Source organism: Buteo buteo, chromosome 12 (genome assembly GCF_964188355.1).
Source record: "Buteo buteo chromosome 12, bButBut1.hap1.1, whole genome shotgun sequence".
Lineage (NCBI taxonomy): Eukaryota > Metazoa > Chordata > Aves > Accipitriformes > Accipitridae > Buteo > Buteo buteo.
This window is the reverse complement of record NC_134182.1, coordinates 37,657,443-37,675,162: the sequence shown is the minus strand read 5'-3', so window position 1 is coordinate 37,675,162 and position 17,720 is coordinate 37,657,443. Positions and strand designations below refer to the sequence as shown.

General features: G+C 47.6%; 1 protein-coding gene across 3 annotated transcripts in view; it reads right to left on the bottom strand.

Moving 5' to 3' along the window:
* ZMAT4 (zinc finger matrin-type 4) overlaps positions 1 to 17,720 on the bottom strand; it is a 105,028-nt gene that overhangs the window by 2,928 nt on the left and 84,380 nt on the right. For all 3 annotated transcript variants that reach the window (XM_075043432.1, XM_075043430.1, XM_075043431.1), the window contains exons 5-6: positions 14,602 to 14,829; positions 5,396 to 5,492 (exon numbers count right to left, since the gene is read on the bottom strand). In XM_075043432.1, the coding sequence (XP_074899533.1) occupies positions 5,396 to 5,492; positions 14,602 to 14,829 (325 nt within the window). The remainder of the gene's footprint in view (positions 1 to 5,395; positions 5,493 to 14,601; positions 14,830 to 17,720) is intronic.

Genomic DNA, 17,720 nt, shown 5'->3' with positions numbered 1-17,720 from the left:
CCTTGCTGGTCATTCTGTTGCTCTTCTGCTCGTCGCAGGGAGGAGGAAGGGAGAAGGGGAGATTAAAAAAAACCCCACATCTATTTCTGGAAAGCAAGTCAAACAATGACTCAATCATCTCTACACAGTTCATAAATCCCTAATTAAAGGTTTGGTGCTCCTCCCCGCCGCAGATGTTCCAGAGTCCAGCCACATTTCAAAACCTTCTTCTGGGCCGGCGCGTGTGCATGCAGCCACCAGCGTCGCTTATCAGAACCGCGAGCTGAAGCTCTACTTTCCCAGCACATTTAAAAGCAGTCCTCGCTCAGCTGCTCTGTGTGAATGCACGGTGCCATCAGAGCGAAGACGAACGCTGCCTGACCCCTGACGTAAACAGACTGGATGCCAGATTTGTGATGCCTTCAAAGAAATATTCTCCCGTATCCGACTCTCACCCCAATTCCTGACTTTATGATAAGATAAAAAAAGGATGCGTTTTTCCTTTCTTTTCAAAAATACGGCTTAAAGTACATGCACCCTGAAGAAAAAAAATGGGAGCTAGTAGACATTATCTTGCTTTGCATATTCATTGGCCAGAGGGATAAGGACTAGCTCAATATTAGCTACCTCCTCCTGCATCTTTTATTCAACACCAAAAATAGCAGCCAAGACACTTTCAGCTTTCCTCCCAACCCCCCATTTTCCCATCTTTTGGTCAAACAAATCCAGCCAGAAGCATTCAGGTGAGCCCCTGAAATTCCTGTTAAGCAAAGAGCTGAGCTCCCCCTGCCAGACACCCCCAAAGGAAGACCAGGTCAGCCGCAGGGTACGCAGCCTTGAATTCCTGCTTTGCTAATGGAGCTCCAGCACCATTAGCGCCCGCGCTGAGAAGTGATGGAGGTCCAAATAACAGGGGCTGCTAAGCAGTAGTTCAAGGGCTGCTATATAGCGGGTTATTTAAAGCAACTCTAGCAGCGACTCAGTTGTGTGCTGCTCTCTGGAGAGCTCTCAAGAACTGTAATAAATATCCACAACTTGACTCATTCCTCATAAAAGTTCTTCTCTCCTAAAGCAGCTTTTCAGAAGACTCGCCTACCTGCTATTTTTTGGGTGCTACCAGCTTCCAGCCTGCAATCACCTTCCCTGCTAACCTGTCCCAGAGCAAAATCCCTTTCCTTTACAAACTGCTCCCCCCCGCCTTATTTTTTTAATTATATGAAGTGTGACAGCTACATAAAATGTTTTGTTGCCTTGGCAACTGCAATCCACTGGCTTCAGACCGAGTTATAAGGAAGAGGACAGTCTTGACACTAACCAACAATAATGAGAACAGCAAAAACCGGTGGGCAAAATACTCGCCAAGGTACGCAGGAGGGCTGGCTCCCTTACCTGGCACCCCAACGCGGAGCCCATCTACGTTTGCTTCACCCCGCGCTTGAGACCCAAAGTGCTGCGATGACCCAGCCGTGCTCTGCACTTCGGCAGAAGTACCAGGTCCGGATTTCAAAATTAACTTTCTTTGCACAGAAGAGGTAATTGCTTGTAGAAAACTCCAAAACCTAGGTGCAGCCCTGTTAAAATCTGTTGTGTTTCTGCTGCCCTGCACATCCCTTTGCCTTGGAAACAGGGCTGAGCTGAGGGCACGTGTACCTTCAGTCACTCGTACAACAGTCAAGACACCGTGTAGAATAACTTTTCACAATGTGTTCATTTACAGCACTAGAAATGAAGATTTCTTTGTCTTCGTCTGCGCCGTAGATGATTTCTGTAGTCAGGGACATGAGGCCTATGAACTACTTTACCTTCCTGAATTCTTTTGCTACCTGCTATTATCACAAGTGCCCAACCTGTGCAGCCGGCTCTGTACAAACACCGTGTACAAGGTCACCTCTGCGTACGTGGCAAATAGAAGAACTACGGTCGTGAGACCCCCCTGACTCATTCTGGGGCTGCATCTCTGGGTCCAGCCAGATTTAGCAGACCCCTTAGACTATGGGGAGAGAACTGATTCAGGATAAAAGATATGGGTAACTCATTCCCTCAGTCCCATATAAAGGACAACGAAGCTGCAAAAGCAGCTTTAAACAAGGAGAGTGAAATCTGGTTACATACTAATTACAGGGTGGGAAGAGCTTTTGTTGTGCCCAAACCCAAGCTGCCAATCTATTGTCTCCCATGCTTCTGCACTTTGCTATAGGCGCTGGAGAGATCTCTGCTGTGCTTGGATACTTAGCCTCAAAGAAAATTGTGTAAGAATGAACAATGGATGGAGGAAATAGAATAATCGGAGCAATTTCCCATAGAAATTGGTCAGACGAATGTCTCTAATTGGCATTCCATTATTACATTTGTAGCATACTTTCTTTTGAATGTATTACTTTGTTTCCTCTTGTACTGAATACCCATGAAAATCTCTTGGGACCAGATTTAAGTCATTATGAATAAATGATAAGAAACTAAATTTAGAAAGACTGATAAGAATATTAATTTGCAGAAGAGGAAGGTCCTTAAAAAAAAAAAAGCAGGAGTCCTGCAGGCCTCTGTGCCACTCTGGTGTTCCCTGCACAGGCTGGCTTGATCCTCACCGAGATGAAAGCAAAATGGGCCTTCCTATCAATAATTCATGTGCTTTCAGAGCTCCGGAAATCTCTGGGAACGGCTGTGACTTCCACCAAGCCTTGACACTAAAATAGTGCAATGCCATTTGGCTTGCTGGTGTCCCAGTGAGATGGGCTGGGACACTGGGAGCCTCCGTAAACCAAAGCCAGCCCTCTCCGCACCGCGTGCTGCTTCCTTCCCGACCGCCCCGTGTGTTCAGGACAGTATTTGTCTGTACCCTGCTGCTTTATCACCACCCCCCTGGTTCCCCAGCGTTTCTGCTCTGGAAGAGTTGTTCTTGCGAGTTTGAGCAACAGCGGGAGGTTTTTCTGCTGAACAGCAGCAATCCCTCCTGCCACAGAATGGGATTCCCGGTTTCCCCATCCTACAGCCTGGCCTCCTGCCACGCACGCTCAGTCGGGGAGTTGAGGGTCTTCTTCCCCATGGGCAGCAATAAACAAATGTGAATTATTGTCTCAACTCCTGCTGATTCTTTACCCAGATACTCCCTTCAATCCCGAGCTCTGCAGTGAATGCACTCCCTGTTAGGCTCCTACTCCAGCTACAGAACAAGAGATGAAGCAGAAAGAACCTTAGTGTTTGCAATTTTTGTCAGAGTAAGTTGGAAGAAAACATTTGGGAAAGCAATAGATGCAGAAGGAATTATCTTTCTGCAGAACTGTCTAAGTGTGGAGATGACACTCTTCTAATTGCAGGTGATTGAACAACAAAAGCAGAAGGCGTGGGTATGAAACAGAGGATGTGAGGCACCCTCTCGACACCAAAAAGAAGTAGCGCATCTTTTCTGCATATCTCTATTTCCCATCCATGAGGCTGCTCTGATTTGAAATGAACTCCTTTATCCTTTGCAATAATACCAGCAGCAACAACAGCAATAATAATACAAACTCAGAAGGACTGGCAGGGGAAGGATAAATTACAGCTCTGTGCCCAGGCAGCACATCACAGCTGCTCTCATTCCAGGTTTCCGACGGGAAGAGCTGTCAGCTCTCTTTTCCAGCAGTGGGAATTTGTTGCACTGGGTACGGACACCAATCCCACCTGCACCGTCCCACACACTGCGCATGTAACCTGGAGGAGCAGGGACACGCCGTCAGTTAGGCGTGCTAAAAAAAAGAAAGGGAGATGGAGGCAGCAAAGGACTTACTGGAGGTCCCGGATTGCTTGTGGCACAGCCTAAACCCACGTCTCGCTTGCCTGACCCCAGCCCTCTTCTCCACAAACCATCTAGACCGGGAGGTGTGCTGGATCACCGCGGCCACTCAACAACTGCCTCTCCTTCCACTTCACCCATCCTTTGCAAAGAGGGCGAGGGAGAACACCACCTCATCAGAAAGTCTGATACCATCAGTTCCTTCTGCTAATTGAGATCCCGACTGTGACTCCACGCTGAGGTCCAGGGAGGGTAGCATTTGGAAGTCAGTCAAACGCTCCATGAATAAATAGGATAGAGCTAACGTTAATAATACCAGGAATCTTTGAAGGTCTAACATCAGCTGGGGAAGGTCTGCATTTATCCTTTGGTAGCTTACGCAAAATTAGACATTAGTACTTATTGCTGGTTCTGATCATCCTGCCTCATCTTTCAGACTGCCCGTAAAGCTACCTGAAGTATTTCAGTAAGTAATGACACCTTTTATGTCCCTCTTCTAATCTGGGCAGTCCTGAGTGCTTCAGCCTGAAACGGTTCCCAAAGCTCACATGTAAGTGTATTAAGAGAGATTATTTCATTAATCTACTCTCTGGTACCATGTATCTTTATCACTTCATTTTAATATTTTCTACTAATTGACAGAGCAGACTCCCTCCAAGTCTCGAAGTTGGGTAATACATAACTGCTCTAAATCACAGCATAAACATTTTCACTTGGAAACACCTAATCCCATTACACTCCCAGTGTCTCCTCTGAGGTTTAACACATGAAGGATGCTGCAAACTCGGGATCACTAAGCACGAAGGCTTGTGGCATCAGGACCAGACACCATTAACGTCTTGGGTCACTGCTGCCCGTTTCTTCTTCACCCATCCCAGACCAGCAGGCACTATTTGGGTTCCCCAGCATTCTCTGACACATTTCAGTGGGGAGGGACATCAAACCTATGGGACAGGACACGGGGGAAGAGATGTGCAAAGCTATAAGGTACTCTGTGCTGTAAGTGCATGCGGTGCTGTCTCAAGCAGAAGTCAGGAGCGCTCCTGCCCAAAAGCCCATAACCTCTGAAGGACAAGCTGAGGACAAGGGGCGTTCCTGAGGACGTGCAGAATGACAGCCATGTGGGGGGGGGTCCTGAGAAGGGGGGCTAGAAGAGAGGTCTGCAGGAGAGAAGGAAGATGTTCAGGAAAGCAGGACATCCCCTTAACACACCTCTCCAGGCAGGACCCCCCGTCCCTGGGACATCTGGAGGCTCACGACTCTCCAGCCCCAGCCGAGCCTGCAGGACCATCCCAGAGAACGCAGGCAGAAACCCAGGAAACCAGGACAAACCTCCAGCAGCAAAACACAGCAGGCTGCGTGGAAAGCACGAGGAGCTGACAGCAGGTTTCACTGGGGCATGCTGTGGCTGGCAAGGAAATTAAGAGCAAACGGCACTCGACGCTTCGGTGGGACTCCGGGAATCCCATCTGGGCTCAGCCCTGCGTTTCTCAAGCTGGAGGTGCCTCCCGTATCTGTGTTTGCAAAACACCCAGAGCTCCTCAGATGAGAGGGTTATCGGAGCGTAAAGCATTACTTTATATATATTCATTAGGCAGACACAGACAGACAGGAGGCCACCGGGAAAAGCACGAAGATACCCACTTGGTCTGATGTTTGGAGCCCTTCAGGTGCGCGTGGTACTGCTCTATCGAATTCAGGGTGACGTTGCAGATGTTGCACGTGTAGCTGCGCTTCAGGCCTGCGAAGAAAACCCAGAGTCATTAATTGTGCACTGGCTGTGCATTTCGGTGTAGGCTGAGGGCAAGCTCAGGGCTGCGCCGTGAGGAAAAACATCTGCATGCCTGGGCTAGAGACTATTCAGAATCAAAATGGCAGCTGGAAAGTACAAATGAGTGAAAATGGCTGAAGAAAATGGGGAAAAAAGCAAAAAAAAAAAGCATTAGTCCTTGCCCCCAGCAAACTTCTAATTAATTAGAAGGTACTCAGATCTCAAATTTCATTTCCAGTTTCCCAAACATTTCTCTTTACAGTAACCCACCTATTTACTTTTCCAGGCCAGGGTATCCAAGCATTAGTGAAGTCTAAAGAAATATTTTTAAGAGGCACAGACCGAGCAGAACAAAGCAGGGTTCAAAGGCAAATCCCTCCTGGAGACCGCAGTCCCCACAGTTCCTCAGCGCTAGCATCCCTCGCTCGTGACTTTCTCACGAAGCATCATTACACTCAGACTAATGAGCACACGAGGCCCCATTTATTCCTCTGTTATTTTGGTAGCGATAGCAATTCTGGGCAATCCCTCATTAGTGTATTTAGGAGCCAGATCACTTAGGAACTTGATTTTCCCCCAAAGGGATCCGCTCTGATTTATCCATCGAAGTGAATGGCCGTGTTGGCCGAACGCAGCCGCTGGTGTCCCAATGCCAGTGAGTCGGCAGCTTTTGTCTGAAGGTCAGAGCTGGAAGCCTGGCACGGGGACCAGGTGGCCATCCAAAAACTGGAAGCCAGGAATTCATTTGCCTGACGGATTTACTCTTGGCTGCGATACCTGTCTACAGCCCCTGACCGCAAAGCAGCCCTTGCTTTGCTAATTTTAGCCCTTCACAGATACAATAACAAACAACTATTTATAAAGCTGTTGCTTTTGCTGCTGGCCAACTGAGTACCACTGAACTCGAAATAACATCTCAGTGGGTTCACAGTAGAAACGTAACGAAATTTGTTGGTTTTGTTTTGTTTTGTGGGGGCTCTGGGCGGTTGGTTTTGTTTTGTTTGGGGTTGTTTTACCTTCTAACAAATCTCTTAGCTGCCTCTGCTACTTTTTCATTTCATTGTTTGTTTGATTGCCACAGTTACAAGTGATTTTCTAAGTAAATATACCGCATTTTATTTTATTGCGATGTAAATCGCAGAGAACATGATCTAAGTGCAGCAGTGCAGCTGGCTGAGCAAGTTAAGGCAGCAGCAGGCAGGGCAGGAGACTGTGCCGAGCTCAGGAGAAGCACACAGGTTATACGCAGGCAAAAAGGAGACAAATAGTATCCGCAGCACCGAACCAAACCATGCAAACTCCCCCAGAGCAACAGAAATGGGGACTGCAACCCATCCTGCTCCCTGGGTCACGGAAGGGCAAAAGCTGTACCCTCGGAAGGGGCCACCAGACCCACGGAAAAGACCCCCCAATACCCTCCCGAGGAGCCTGGGTTTAAACAGCATTGCTCTCCTAATTCACTGCTCTGCCACTGGGCACAGATTGCAGGGAAGAAAAAAAACCCAGGCAATTAAGCAGATTCATGCATATCTCAAACAGAAGCTGCAAAGCGATTTATAAGCAAAGTCACAGAAACAGTCTCTCGCCACATTCACTAGAAAACATCCGAGCCAGAGAACTAAACCCAACAATATCAGCCTGTGTTTTGCTTATTCAGCTAAGCTCAAACTTCACACCTCTGAGACACCCACTGCAGACAAGACATTTATTCACCTGAAGAGTGTGCATGCACAGAACACCAACAGGAGACTTAGCAGGATTATAACGGCAGGCACTGCCGACGAGACCATAATAATAAGAGAAGAGCTACTTTTCTCTGAATGCAACACAGAAATATCTCCAAACTGTGCTCAACTAATTGTCACATAAGGTTAAAAAAAGCAAGAGACGGGAGGTGATTTATGGATACAATAAAAATTGCTCCTTTAAACATTATAATAGCTTTTACATTGCTACCAAAGTTCAGTTTTTACTGGAGATTGATACTCAGACTGGGACAGTTACGATGGCTTTTTTTCCTATACTATCCTTTCCACTCCATATTATTTCAGACCTTTTAATAAAGTGAATTGTCCTGGGTGGGTCTCAGGGAAGGGGGAAGAAGGTCAGGATTAAGGAAGAACTCCAGGGTTACAGATGCAACCTCTGTACAGAGTGGCCTGAGAAAAACAGTCACCTGAGATACCCAGAGAGACACAAAAAACGCTGTTCTCAACGCTATTTATTGTACTAAATAGGAGAATTATTTCTTCCTCATTTAACAGCTTGCATCTCAGAATTATAATTTAATGACTTAAGGCTGAGAGTATTTTCAGTTCTCAGCAGGACAAGGAAATCAAGACTTTGTCACCTCTGAAAAGCTGAAAATCTAAAAATAGGAACCCAGCAGACAGGCAGCAATCAGAATTAGAGGTGAAGGAGAAAAGGCTTTTTCCCAAGAGAGTGTGCTGCCCAGTGGCTGCTGAAAATGGCTGATATTATTTTTGATTCGTGTCAGTTTAGATTTCCTGGAAAAATGCAGAGTTTGGTCCATTTCAGAAGCATTTATTCTTAGTGCCCTGGATGCACTCCTCTTTCCCTCTGGAGAGGGTATTAGCCTGCCTAGCACATTATAGATCAAGTAATTATTTACACACTAATGTTCTATTTTGCCTTCTAGACAGGTTTTCACCCAAAACATTCCTCAATGACTTTTGCAATCACAGAAGAATATGATGCTGCCGGGGAAGTTCCTCCACACCTGCAAAAGCTGCAAAAGCAGATTTAATTTGTTTCTTTCTCTCTCTTTTGTTTTTTATTTTTTTTATTTCTTTCTCCATCCATAAGGAAGTGACCTGGGCCAAGAGAAGGGCCACTAGCTGCGTTCGAAATCTATTTTTTGGTGGAAGAAATGAGAAGCCTCTTTTAGGAGCTACAGCAACAACAAAACCAGATATTGCAGAAGGGAACAGAGTGCGTCTGAACGTACATTAAATGCCTGTTTCCCTTCTGGACATCCCTGAGAGAGCGAGCAATCTGAGGGCTCTTACTCCTGGTATGTAGGGCAAAGCCTGACATGAATTAAGCATATAAACGCAGATCTAAGTGTTTCCAGACCCTGATTCTGTTGTCTCCCTTACTATGCTGAGTGTCAGAGAGTGGTTTCTTCTCTCCTCCTCTCTTTTGTATTTTAATATCCTAATAATTCCCTTGGCATCACAGACTGCATTAGCATCACTGACATTACACGTACATCGGCATTTCAGTAAACCATTGATGCTAAAGTAATTTCTGTCCTGTCCTCCTAGAAAAAAAGAGAATTGCAAATTTTAGAGTCTCTGCGGTCGTGTTTCTGCTTTGCACTGATTCACTTCCATGAAGATCTGAACAGACCGTTTCAAGCTTAATTGAAGGGCTGCGCTTAAAAATACCAGAGTTGTGGGATTCTTAGCACAGGCTGCTGCACTCTTTAGGAACAGTTTTAATGTACCATGTAATAGTCTCTTTTGACTTTCTACAGTATTATTTCTTTGCAGAAATTGCTAAAACAATTCATTTAGAAAAAGTAATGTATGGCATTCTCAAATCTGATCCGTTTATGCTTACCATAATTAACTACATAGGCTATATACACACTTACCATTCCCCAGCTGTACCTACAGACTCCCCAAAAATCACTTGTTTGAAGTTCAAAAAACCCCCCACTAGCTATACTAACAGTCCCACTTTTCTCAAACATCTCATACATCTCTCACCTAGAAATTTGGCCCAACATGAAGTTAAACATCTTCTTTAAAAAATATTTCAAAAATATTCAGGTGAGTACTTAAAAACACCAAGCAAGTGATAAAGCAGAAGCATTTAAATAGTCACCTATATTTTTATGTGTCGTGATGTGGCACAGAACAAAAATCAAATAGCAAATATGCTTATGGATGCTCTCCTTACTGAATTTATTCTTGATGCAGCAGCAACGGTGTCATAGTCAAACCCTCTGTCCACAGCTCCCGTTTCCTTTATTAAGCCAACAGGCGTCAGAAACCACACACATTCATGCCACAACACAGGGGAAAGGATGGAAAAGGTAATGGATGGCTGACACGGGCGGTGCATTAGCACCTTGCTGCAGACTGAGCCCTCGGACCATGCCGTGATTGCTGCATGGCAGAGATCAGGACCGGGGGAAATAAGAAACCGGTAATACTTTAAATTAAGGTAATAAGGTTCTAATGCTGAGCAGCTAATTTAACAGCATACATTAACAGCAGCCTTATTGAATCTTAATTACTTGTGTAGGTGGAAATGCCATCAGCGATTACAGTTCCTAACTGGGGACACTGATTTTTTTTCCACCAGCATGTCAAGGCTGCTCATGATGATGAACAAGGGGGAATCCTGTCCCCCCTCCCCGCGTCCAGCGCTGGCGCCGCTCCGCTGCAGCAGCTCTTCCCACCGGCTGGAAAACGCGGCCACGGAACGGGCCGATCCTGTGAACTCGCTCGTGCTCAGCGGACTCACACGGCTGCTAGAACACACGGCTACGTTTTTAGCTGGATGGAAACGTTGCCGGGGCTGGACCAGCCGGTTGGGAAGATGCCAGAAGCTGGACCGCGCTCCACAATACCGCGCTGTCCCGGCGCAGCCACGCACCCCTGCACCCGGGATCGTTATTCCTGCGGCAGGACCTCTCCGCTGAAATCCAGCATCCCGAAATGGACTTGTACAGGAAAAGTCTTGAGCGTGACATTAACTCCACCGAAACAAGACACGGAGAAAGGAAATCAGCCTCAGATGAACTGCGGGATGAAAGCGCAGGCACCAACGACCTCCAGAATATCAAAATTAACAGCGTGTGATCTCACTGGAGCTCACCAAAGCTGCCAACTTGGCCAAAACTGCAGTTTCATCAAATGCACCCAACCAAAGCGCGTTGGAGTTGAGTATTAGCACAGCGGGCAGTCTGCAATAGGAAGGTGGTCCCAACCAGAGCAGCCTGTGCTCTCTCTGTGTTCACGTCTACTTTGGCATCCTCATGACACATCAGCTTTCCCTCCCCTGCATCATGACATGCATTCATGTAAAATTGAATGTGCCCCTATATCCATTAAATAAAATATTAACAAGTCAAGTCATTAATGTCCTTATGCATAAAATGCATTAAAACACATTCCAGGGGAGCACGTGTTAAATTGCTTTTTACTAACCAAAAGTGACAGCACAGAATGAAAAGTATTTATAAGGCATACAAAGAAATTATGAGCTGAGAAGGAAAATGAAAATCAGCTCTTTGCCTGATTTTGCAAGATAGCATCTGCAACTATGACAATTTACCTGAAAATACAAAGGCTTCAGGTGACAACATCCCCATGCAGCCGTCCCGATCCTGCTTTTACTGCAGAGGCTGCTGTATTTTATTTTAGGGATTCACAGTGTAATCCCCTTGAGAGGCACCAGTTTCTGCACCAGGGCCTGGTGCTTTTCTTGTTCACCAGGGACCAAGTGCCCCAGGAAGAAGACCCACATTCCTGCAGTTTACAGGATCCCATCTAATCCGCTCCAGGTACACAAGGCTGGCCCAGAATCTATCGCCATCGCTATGTAAAATTCAAGTTTTACTGGCACGCATCGAAGAGAGCCCAGGGTGCCTTGGCAAGTCATTTATTTTCACGCAATAAGGTGCTGAGGCTCAGGTTATAAACACTGATGAGATGACGGAGGGTTTGTCTGTACATTAAGTCTTCTGCTCATTTTGTTCATTCAAAGGTTTACATATAGGGAAGGGAAAGGCCAAGGGCACACCGAATCCGTGTAACGAAGCCCAGACTTTCCAACACTGTACCAGCCTGCAGAGAGAGCGCGTTTTGCTGTGGGGTTTTGGCTCCGCACCAGTAATAAGCAGGGTCCGTTATTAATTAAATTCCCCACGAATGAGATCTGCCAGTCTCTGCTGCGAAGCCTCTGCCCCTGCAGAGCCCACCTGCATCAGAGGAGGAACGAAAGAGAGCTCAGCGGCGGATAACGCCAGACGTGAAGCAAAACTGGTGAAATGTGACCTGATGGAGCAAAACCGCCCTTCTTCTTTCTGCCTGGCGCAGGCTGTGGGAAGGCGAGAGCTGCCAGACGGAGCCGCGCCGGTGCCTCCGACGGAGCAGCTTCTGCTCAGTGTTGCTGAACAGGCGCAAGCTGTCGGGGGAAGAGCCCAGAATTCAGGGCTCGTTACCATACCCACTGCTTTTTGTCTTTTTATGATCCGCTCCAGGATCAGGCTGGGGTGCAGCGGCAGCCAGAGGAGGCAGCTCTGCAGGAAGAAAACTCTCCATTTCTTCGTTTTTCAGCGTATGTCCGCGTGCTCTCCTAACGAGTAAGAGCAGAGGGGTTTCCAGGCCAGCCCTGGGAGCAGGAGGTCCTGGACCGGCTCTGCTGGCAAGGCTGGAAAGCCACACGAAGCTGCTCGGATTGACCGGAGCAGCAGCGTGCACTGCCCATCACCCAGAAAAAAGCACCATCCACTTGGCCAAAGTGTGCGCTGCATGACCGTGCACTTGCACATATTGCGGCTTTAACTCAAAACAGACTGCAGAAATGGTGTTGTTAGCGAGGGTTCTTTTTTCTTTTCTTTTTTCTCCTCTCTCTCATTTCTGAGAAGAAAATAAGACTTCAAAATTGCAGGATGAGTACTTGGCGAGAAGAATCAATGCTTTTGTTCCCTATAAATATCAGTTGTCCAAAAATATATCTCTATTCTTATTTCTCCAAATAGACATTCATATTTATCAATAAATATTTTATTATAGTCATTATCAAAACATCAAAGGCTGCTGAAATGTTGTACTTCAACTGACACTGCTTGTTCCAGGCTCACACAATGCATCAAATGTTCGTCTCCCACAGCAGTCAAAATAGAATTAATATTTAAGTTGTGATGGGAGAAGCCACTGGGGATACCGTGGAAAGGAAATGAGTTTGCGTTCTAGCGAAGACCGAGGTAGCAAAACAAGCGGAGAGCAGGGAGAGCACACGGCTATAATCCCTACCACGTCCTGCCGAACACCAAACCCGCCGGACATCGAAAGCGATGGTCAGACACGATTTCGCTGACAACCTGGGACAGATCGCCACTGGCTATCTCTGAACTGCCACTGTTATCATTTCTCTTGAAGTCAGATATGATTTTACCTGCCAAGGTAAGGCTATTTTCTCGGACAGAAGGCAGATCTTGTTCCACGTTGGCTGTTGCAGAGATCTGCTCCAGCCTCACAGCTAAACACATACAGGAGAGCGTATCACAGCCCCTAGTTAAAAAAACTGTGAAAAAGAGGATTACCCAGCCATACTGCTATTCCAGCAGCAGAGGCAAGCTTTGCAGGACACCATCGGCAGGCTCAAGGACATCTTCCCTGGCTCACCGAGTCTGGCTGTGCAGCTTGTCGACATCCATAAACTGCAGACTCCAAAATAACAGCCTGGAAGTGTCCAACCAGAGGACCGAAGCTGCCTTCCCGCTGTACCCGGGGATGTGTACGTACAGCCACGGCGCAGCTCTGCAGTCCCCTTCTCCCGCGATCGGTGGCCGCTGGCAGGACCACGCTAGATTCAGCTGCAAATCTCAACCACGCGCAGAACCGCCATAAAGTTAAAAACCAACACGGGCTGATGAGTAGGTAAAGCCCTCCAATTTCAACTCTCCTAGGCACCAGCTAAATGAATAAAACACTTCACAATTGATTTATTTACAGTTAATGACATCCTCGGCCACTCTTGAGCTTGGCACAGTTCAAAGTACTAAGCACTTCCATGTTATTGTCCCAGGTTTTATTTCCCTGCATATTTTCAACAGCGGGCAGTGACTCAGCCACATGAATCATTTATGGCATTGTGAGTCACACTAGGTAGCACACGAAGGATCTGGATAACCATTACAAGGTTTATTTGAGATCAAGAAATGCACAATATACTGCATAGTCATTAGTATTTAAAGGAAAATTATTTCATTTAGCAAAGAGTTAAAAAAAAAAAGGTATTTTAAAATGTTAATGCAATGTCTTGCTGGCAAACCAGACTTCCTCTCCCGCATGGTTTTGAAAATCAAACCTGCACTTTTTCCTCAGCCTGCTTCAGTCAAATACATTGTGTGCACAGAGGATTATAATCAAGACCACAGAGAAAAATTTCAACAGGAGGCTCGTACCTCTCCTCCTGCAATTACCCCTCTATGTTAAAGAGGCGCTTTGTTCAGAATTCAGTCTTAGCCGCATCCTCAGCCGGTATAAATTAGCACATCTCCATCGACAGGCACAGTGTGATGGAGCCGGTCCTTCATCGGTGCCAGGCGGCAGCTGCGACCTGGAGGGACCAGGGATGCTCGGGGGCTCTGCGTGAGGTGGGCTCCCTCCAGGAGGGATGCAAAGGCCAAATCCAGGTGACCCCGGGGCGCAGCCCCCGCAGGGACCCCATGGGTGCCAGCACCCACAGAGCCGGGAAGGCACACAGCTTGACCTCCTGGCAGGGCCGGGATGGACGGACGGACAGACGGGTGGATGGACGGCTGCTCCCCCTTCAGTGGGAACACGGAATACTTGTGTTTAACATACCCATGGCAAATGCTCAGTTTCCCTTTTCTGCTGCTGACCCAGGGCCGTTGCAGTGTTTTACAAGCACTAATTAAATCACAGAAGACAGCTAATGCCCCGCTCTCCATCAGGGAGATGTAGGGAGTGCTCTGCCTCCAGCAACAAATGTCCCCGTCCCCATTTCCCCGCGGGGCCGAGCGCTTTAACGCATTCTCCTCTCTCAGCAAACAGGGATAGGCCTGGAGGACAGAAGTGTGCGCTAATGGAAGGGACTATTTTGGGAAGAGGCAAAAGAAATACCTAGGAAACAACTTGTAAAGGATGCTGCTAAAACTGCAGACCGTCATCTTAGAGGAGGGGATTTTTTTGGTTTTTTACGATAGCGGGAACCTCGTAAAGCAGTAAGAGCACCACGGTCACCCCTGCACCACTTGACCAGAGGAACAGTGACTGCGGCGAGGGCAGCATCGCTGCGGTGCCCAGATCCCACGGGGAGCAGGTCCTTGCTCTCCGCGTCCCGGCGCTCTCACCTCTCAGCTCTCCCAGGTCCAGGGTCTTCCCCAGCTGCTCCAGGAGGTCGGCCCTGGCCGCGTTCTTCTTGTGCTTTTTGCCGTCGTAGTGCTGCTGTGCCATCATGGGGTTGTTGAACCAGGCTGCGCAGAGCTGGCAGTACCTGTCCGAGTCTCTCCGCTGATGCGGCGACGGTACCACCGGGGGACTATCCGCGTGCGGCTGCTTTAGGGAGCTCAGAGTGGTTTCTGTAAAAGAAAACGTTCAGACGTGAGCTCTTCCAGGCTACTGGTGCTTGTCTGAGTAACAGCAGACCCTGAGGCAGATCCCACATTAGACACGGGGAATAATTAGCAGCAGTTACAGGGTCCCACTGGATATTTTGGATGGTACGGCTCGGAAATGTACCATTTCTCATAAAAAAAGCAGCATGAAAGGGACTGCTCCTCAACTATCTTCGTTTCACTAGCTGGGAAAGGAGGATGCTCTCATTGCGGTTACATGTCTTATCGCTGTTGTGACTAAACCTGCTAAACCTATCCTGCTTAAATTGCTACTTCCAGGAAAAATTGCCAGTGGAGAATAAACAAAACATGCAAAGCCATCTACTTCTCAAGATAGACAGATTTATCGTTATCTCGGGATTCTTATTTTTCACTTTATTTGGTCTCAGAAAGAATAGGGAAATTTGCACTAATTCTGAATTGTGACAGATGAAAAAACATTCAATAGTCAGTCCCCTCATCCACGTATCTTCACATTGACAGGTACCGGCAACCCACAACCTTGATTTAATCCCATTTCCCTTCAGATTCGCCAAGAGGCCATGTGGGAACACAAACACGATCCCCAAATAATCTCAGAGAAAAATGGGCGATTAAGTCTTTACACAACGGAGCTGCGCCTTGTTTGCCAGAGTTTTCCTACTTTGTACAATAGAAGTCACAAAACTGTGGAAAAACAGTTTAAAGTAAAATAAAGTTCACATAACACTAGGATACAAAAATATACAATGACTAGCACTTAATTATCACACCTCATTCAAAAATTCCCTTTTATGTGGTTTTCCTTTTCCAGATGAAATGTCTGCTATCTAAATAATTAACAAACCACTCTCGCCGTGACACAAGAATAGGCAAATTTTAAGGTGGTGAAGAGGAGCTCGATCGCTCTCCTTTGATCAAGAGGCTCCGTGCTATTGCAGCTGAGCCCTGATGAGAGCACGGGTTGGCAAGTGACGAACCCACCTCGGTGTCTGATACCGGGAACGGCAGCAGCGAGCAAAACAGGGATATATTTAGATGTATAATTACACCTGAAGCCCACTGTGATTGACCCCACGGCTCAAGGAAGTTAACGTTCTTATAAATCTTCTGCTGACCTGCTCGGGAAGGGACGTCTATTAACTTTCCGCAAGGAAATTGTATCTTACATATAACATTACTTACAACCTTATCAATTTCCAGGGGTTTATGAGCTTCTATTGTTTTTGATGACAACTGCCAAGGTATCAGAGTTTCCCGGGCTGGACGGTTGGCCGAGGCACCATCCTCCTCCTCGCCAGGCTGCCTCTGGAGAAACACCTGGAGGAGAGTTTCCCGGCTTCTGCTGCCGCTGCCAGCGCTCTGCACAGCACGGGCTCTTTCGGGGATTAGTTAATAAAGTGATTACACAACTGGCTCCCGCAGAAGATATTTCTTCTCCTCGTTCAGCTGTCTCGCAAACCGCCCGCCCGCTCATTTGGATTCATTTCACCCCACCAGAGGATTCCGCTGCCTAATCTCTGCCCGCCCTCCATTTAACTAGCCTAGTTAGAAACCAAGCACAACGCCAACAAAGAAAACCGTTTTTTCCTTTGCCTTTGGCCCCGCTGCCCCTTGCAGCATCGCTGGGGCCGGGACTGCGCTCCGACATGTCCCAGCTCTGCTACATCCTGAAAAACTGCTCCCGACAGCACTGGCAGGCAGCAGGCAGGGCTCGGGAAGGACCCAACTGTATTTTGCTCCTAAACCCAACATCTTTTCTAATACCTACGCTTCCAGCACAAAAGACTCACCCCCAGCCCCTCCAAGGTGCACGCAACATAAATAACAGCGCAAGGACACCAAAGAGCAGAGCCGGGGGCCAACGCACGGTGTCGAAGAAGAAATTTCGGAAATAGCGATATCGCCTGCCCAAACTAAGATCGCGCGAGGCTTTGCGTACTCTTGACTGGTGAAAAGCAGGAGCAGCGTGCCGATTGCTCGCGTATTTTTGCGACCGCCCGCAGGCACAGCCCCGGAGATGTTCGGGCATCTGGACCGTTATAAACAACCAGTTATTACGGCAGTCCAGGAGCTCTGTGATATACTTGACTTGCTGCTCCAGAGGCCCCAGGCTATAAAGTTAAATCTCTCCGATCTTTCGGTCAGCTTTCTCCTTGTTTATATGTTAGCTGCCGCCAGAGGGGAACCGGGGAGGCTGAAGTTCACAGAGCTGGTGGTGTCTGCAGGAGTTATATCTCCCGCTCGCTAAAGAAATACGACTGAAGCGTTCTCCGCTGCTCAGCCGTCAGCCGGCCCGCCGGCCCCATGGCTGCATGTCCGAGCCCCTCTCAATGGGGTTGGGGGCTCGTGCTCACCCAAATGCAGCACAGGAGGGAGGCTGTCAGTGCGAGCAGCGGTCCTGCTTTGGGGGATCACGCCAGAGCCCCCCCCCCACTCACCCCAGCTCTGCTCTGAGCCCACCACCGTGCCTGGCTCCCCTCAACCCCGTGGGCTGCAGCCCCCGCAGCAGAGACCCCCGGCCGGCATCATCACGGGTGCTCCCGCATGGCAGGGATTTCCTCTCAGCATTCACAATACAAAATATTTTCTTGTAAAGCCACGTTGCTCAGGTTCCGTTTACAACTACCACCAGTCCTAAGGTGTGCTGAACCCAGCCTGGCAGTTAATGAAAACATCCTGTGTCTTCCAAATCCTCCTTAAGAGAAATAGATGAAGGTTGACTTCTCCGCAAATGTGGATTTATCATTTTGATATGCGCTACATAACTACTACAGAACAGAAAATATCATCATTCCCTGAGCAGCGACATGAAAATTAATAATAAACACTCACAAAACGTCAAATGTTAAAAATGTTTCTCCATCTAAAACACA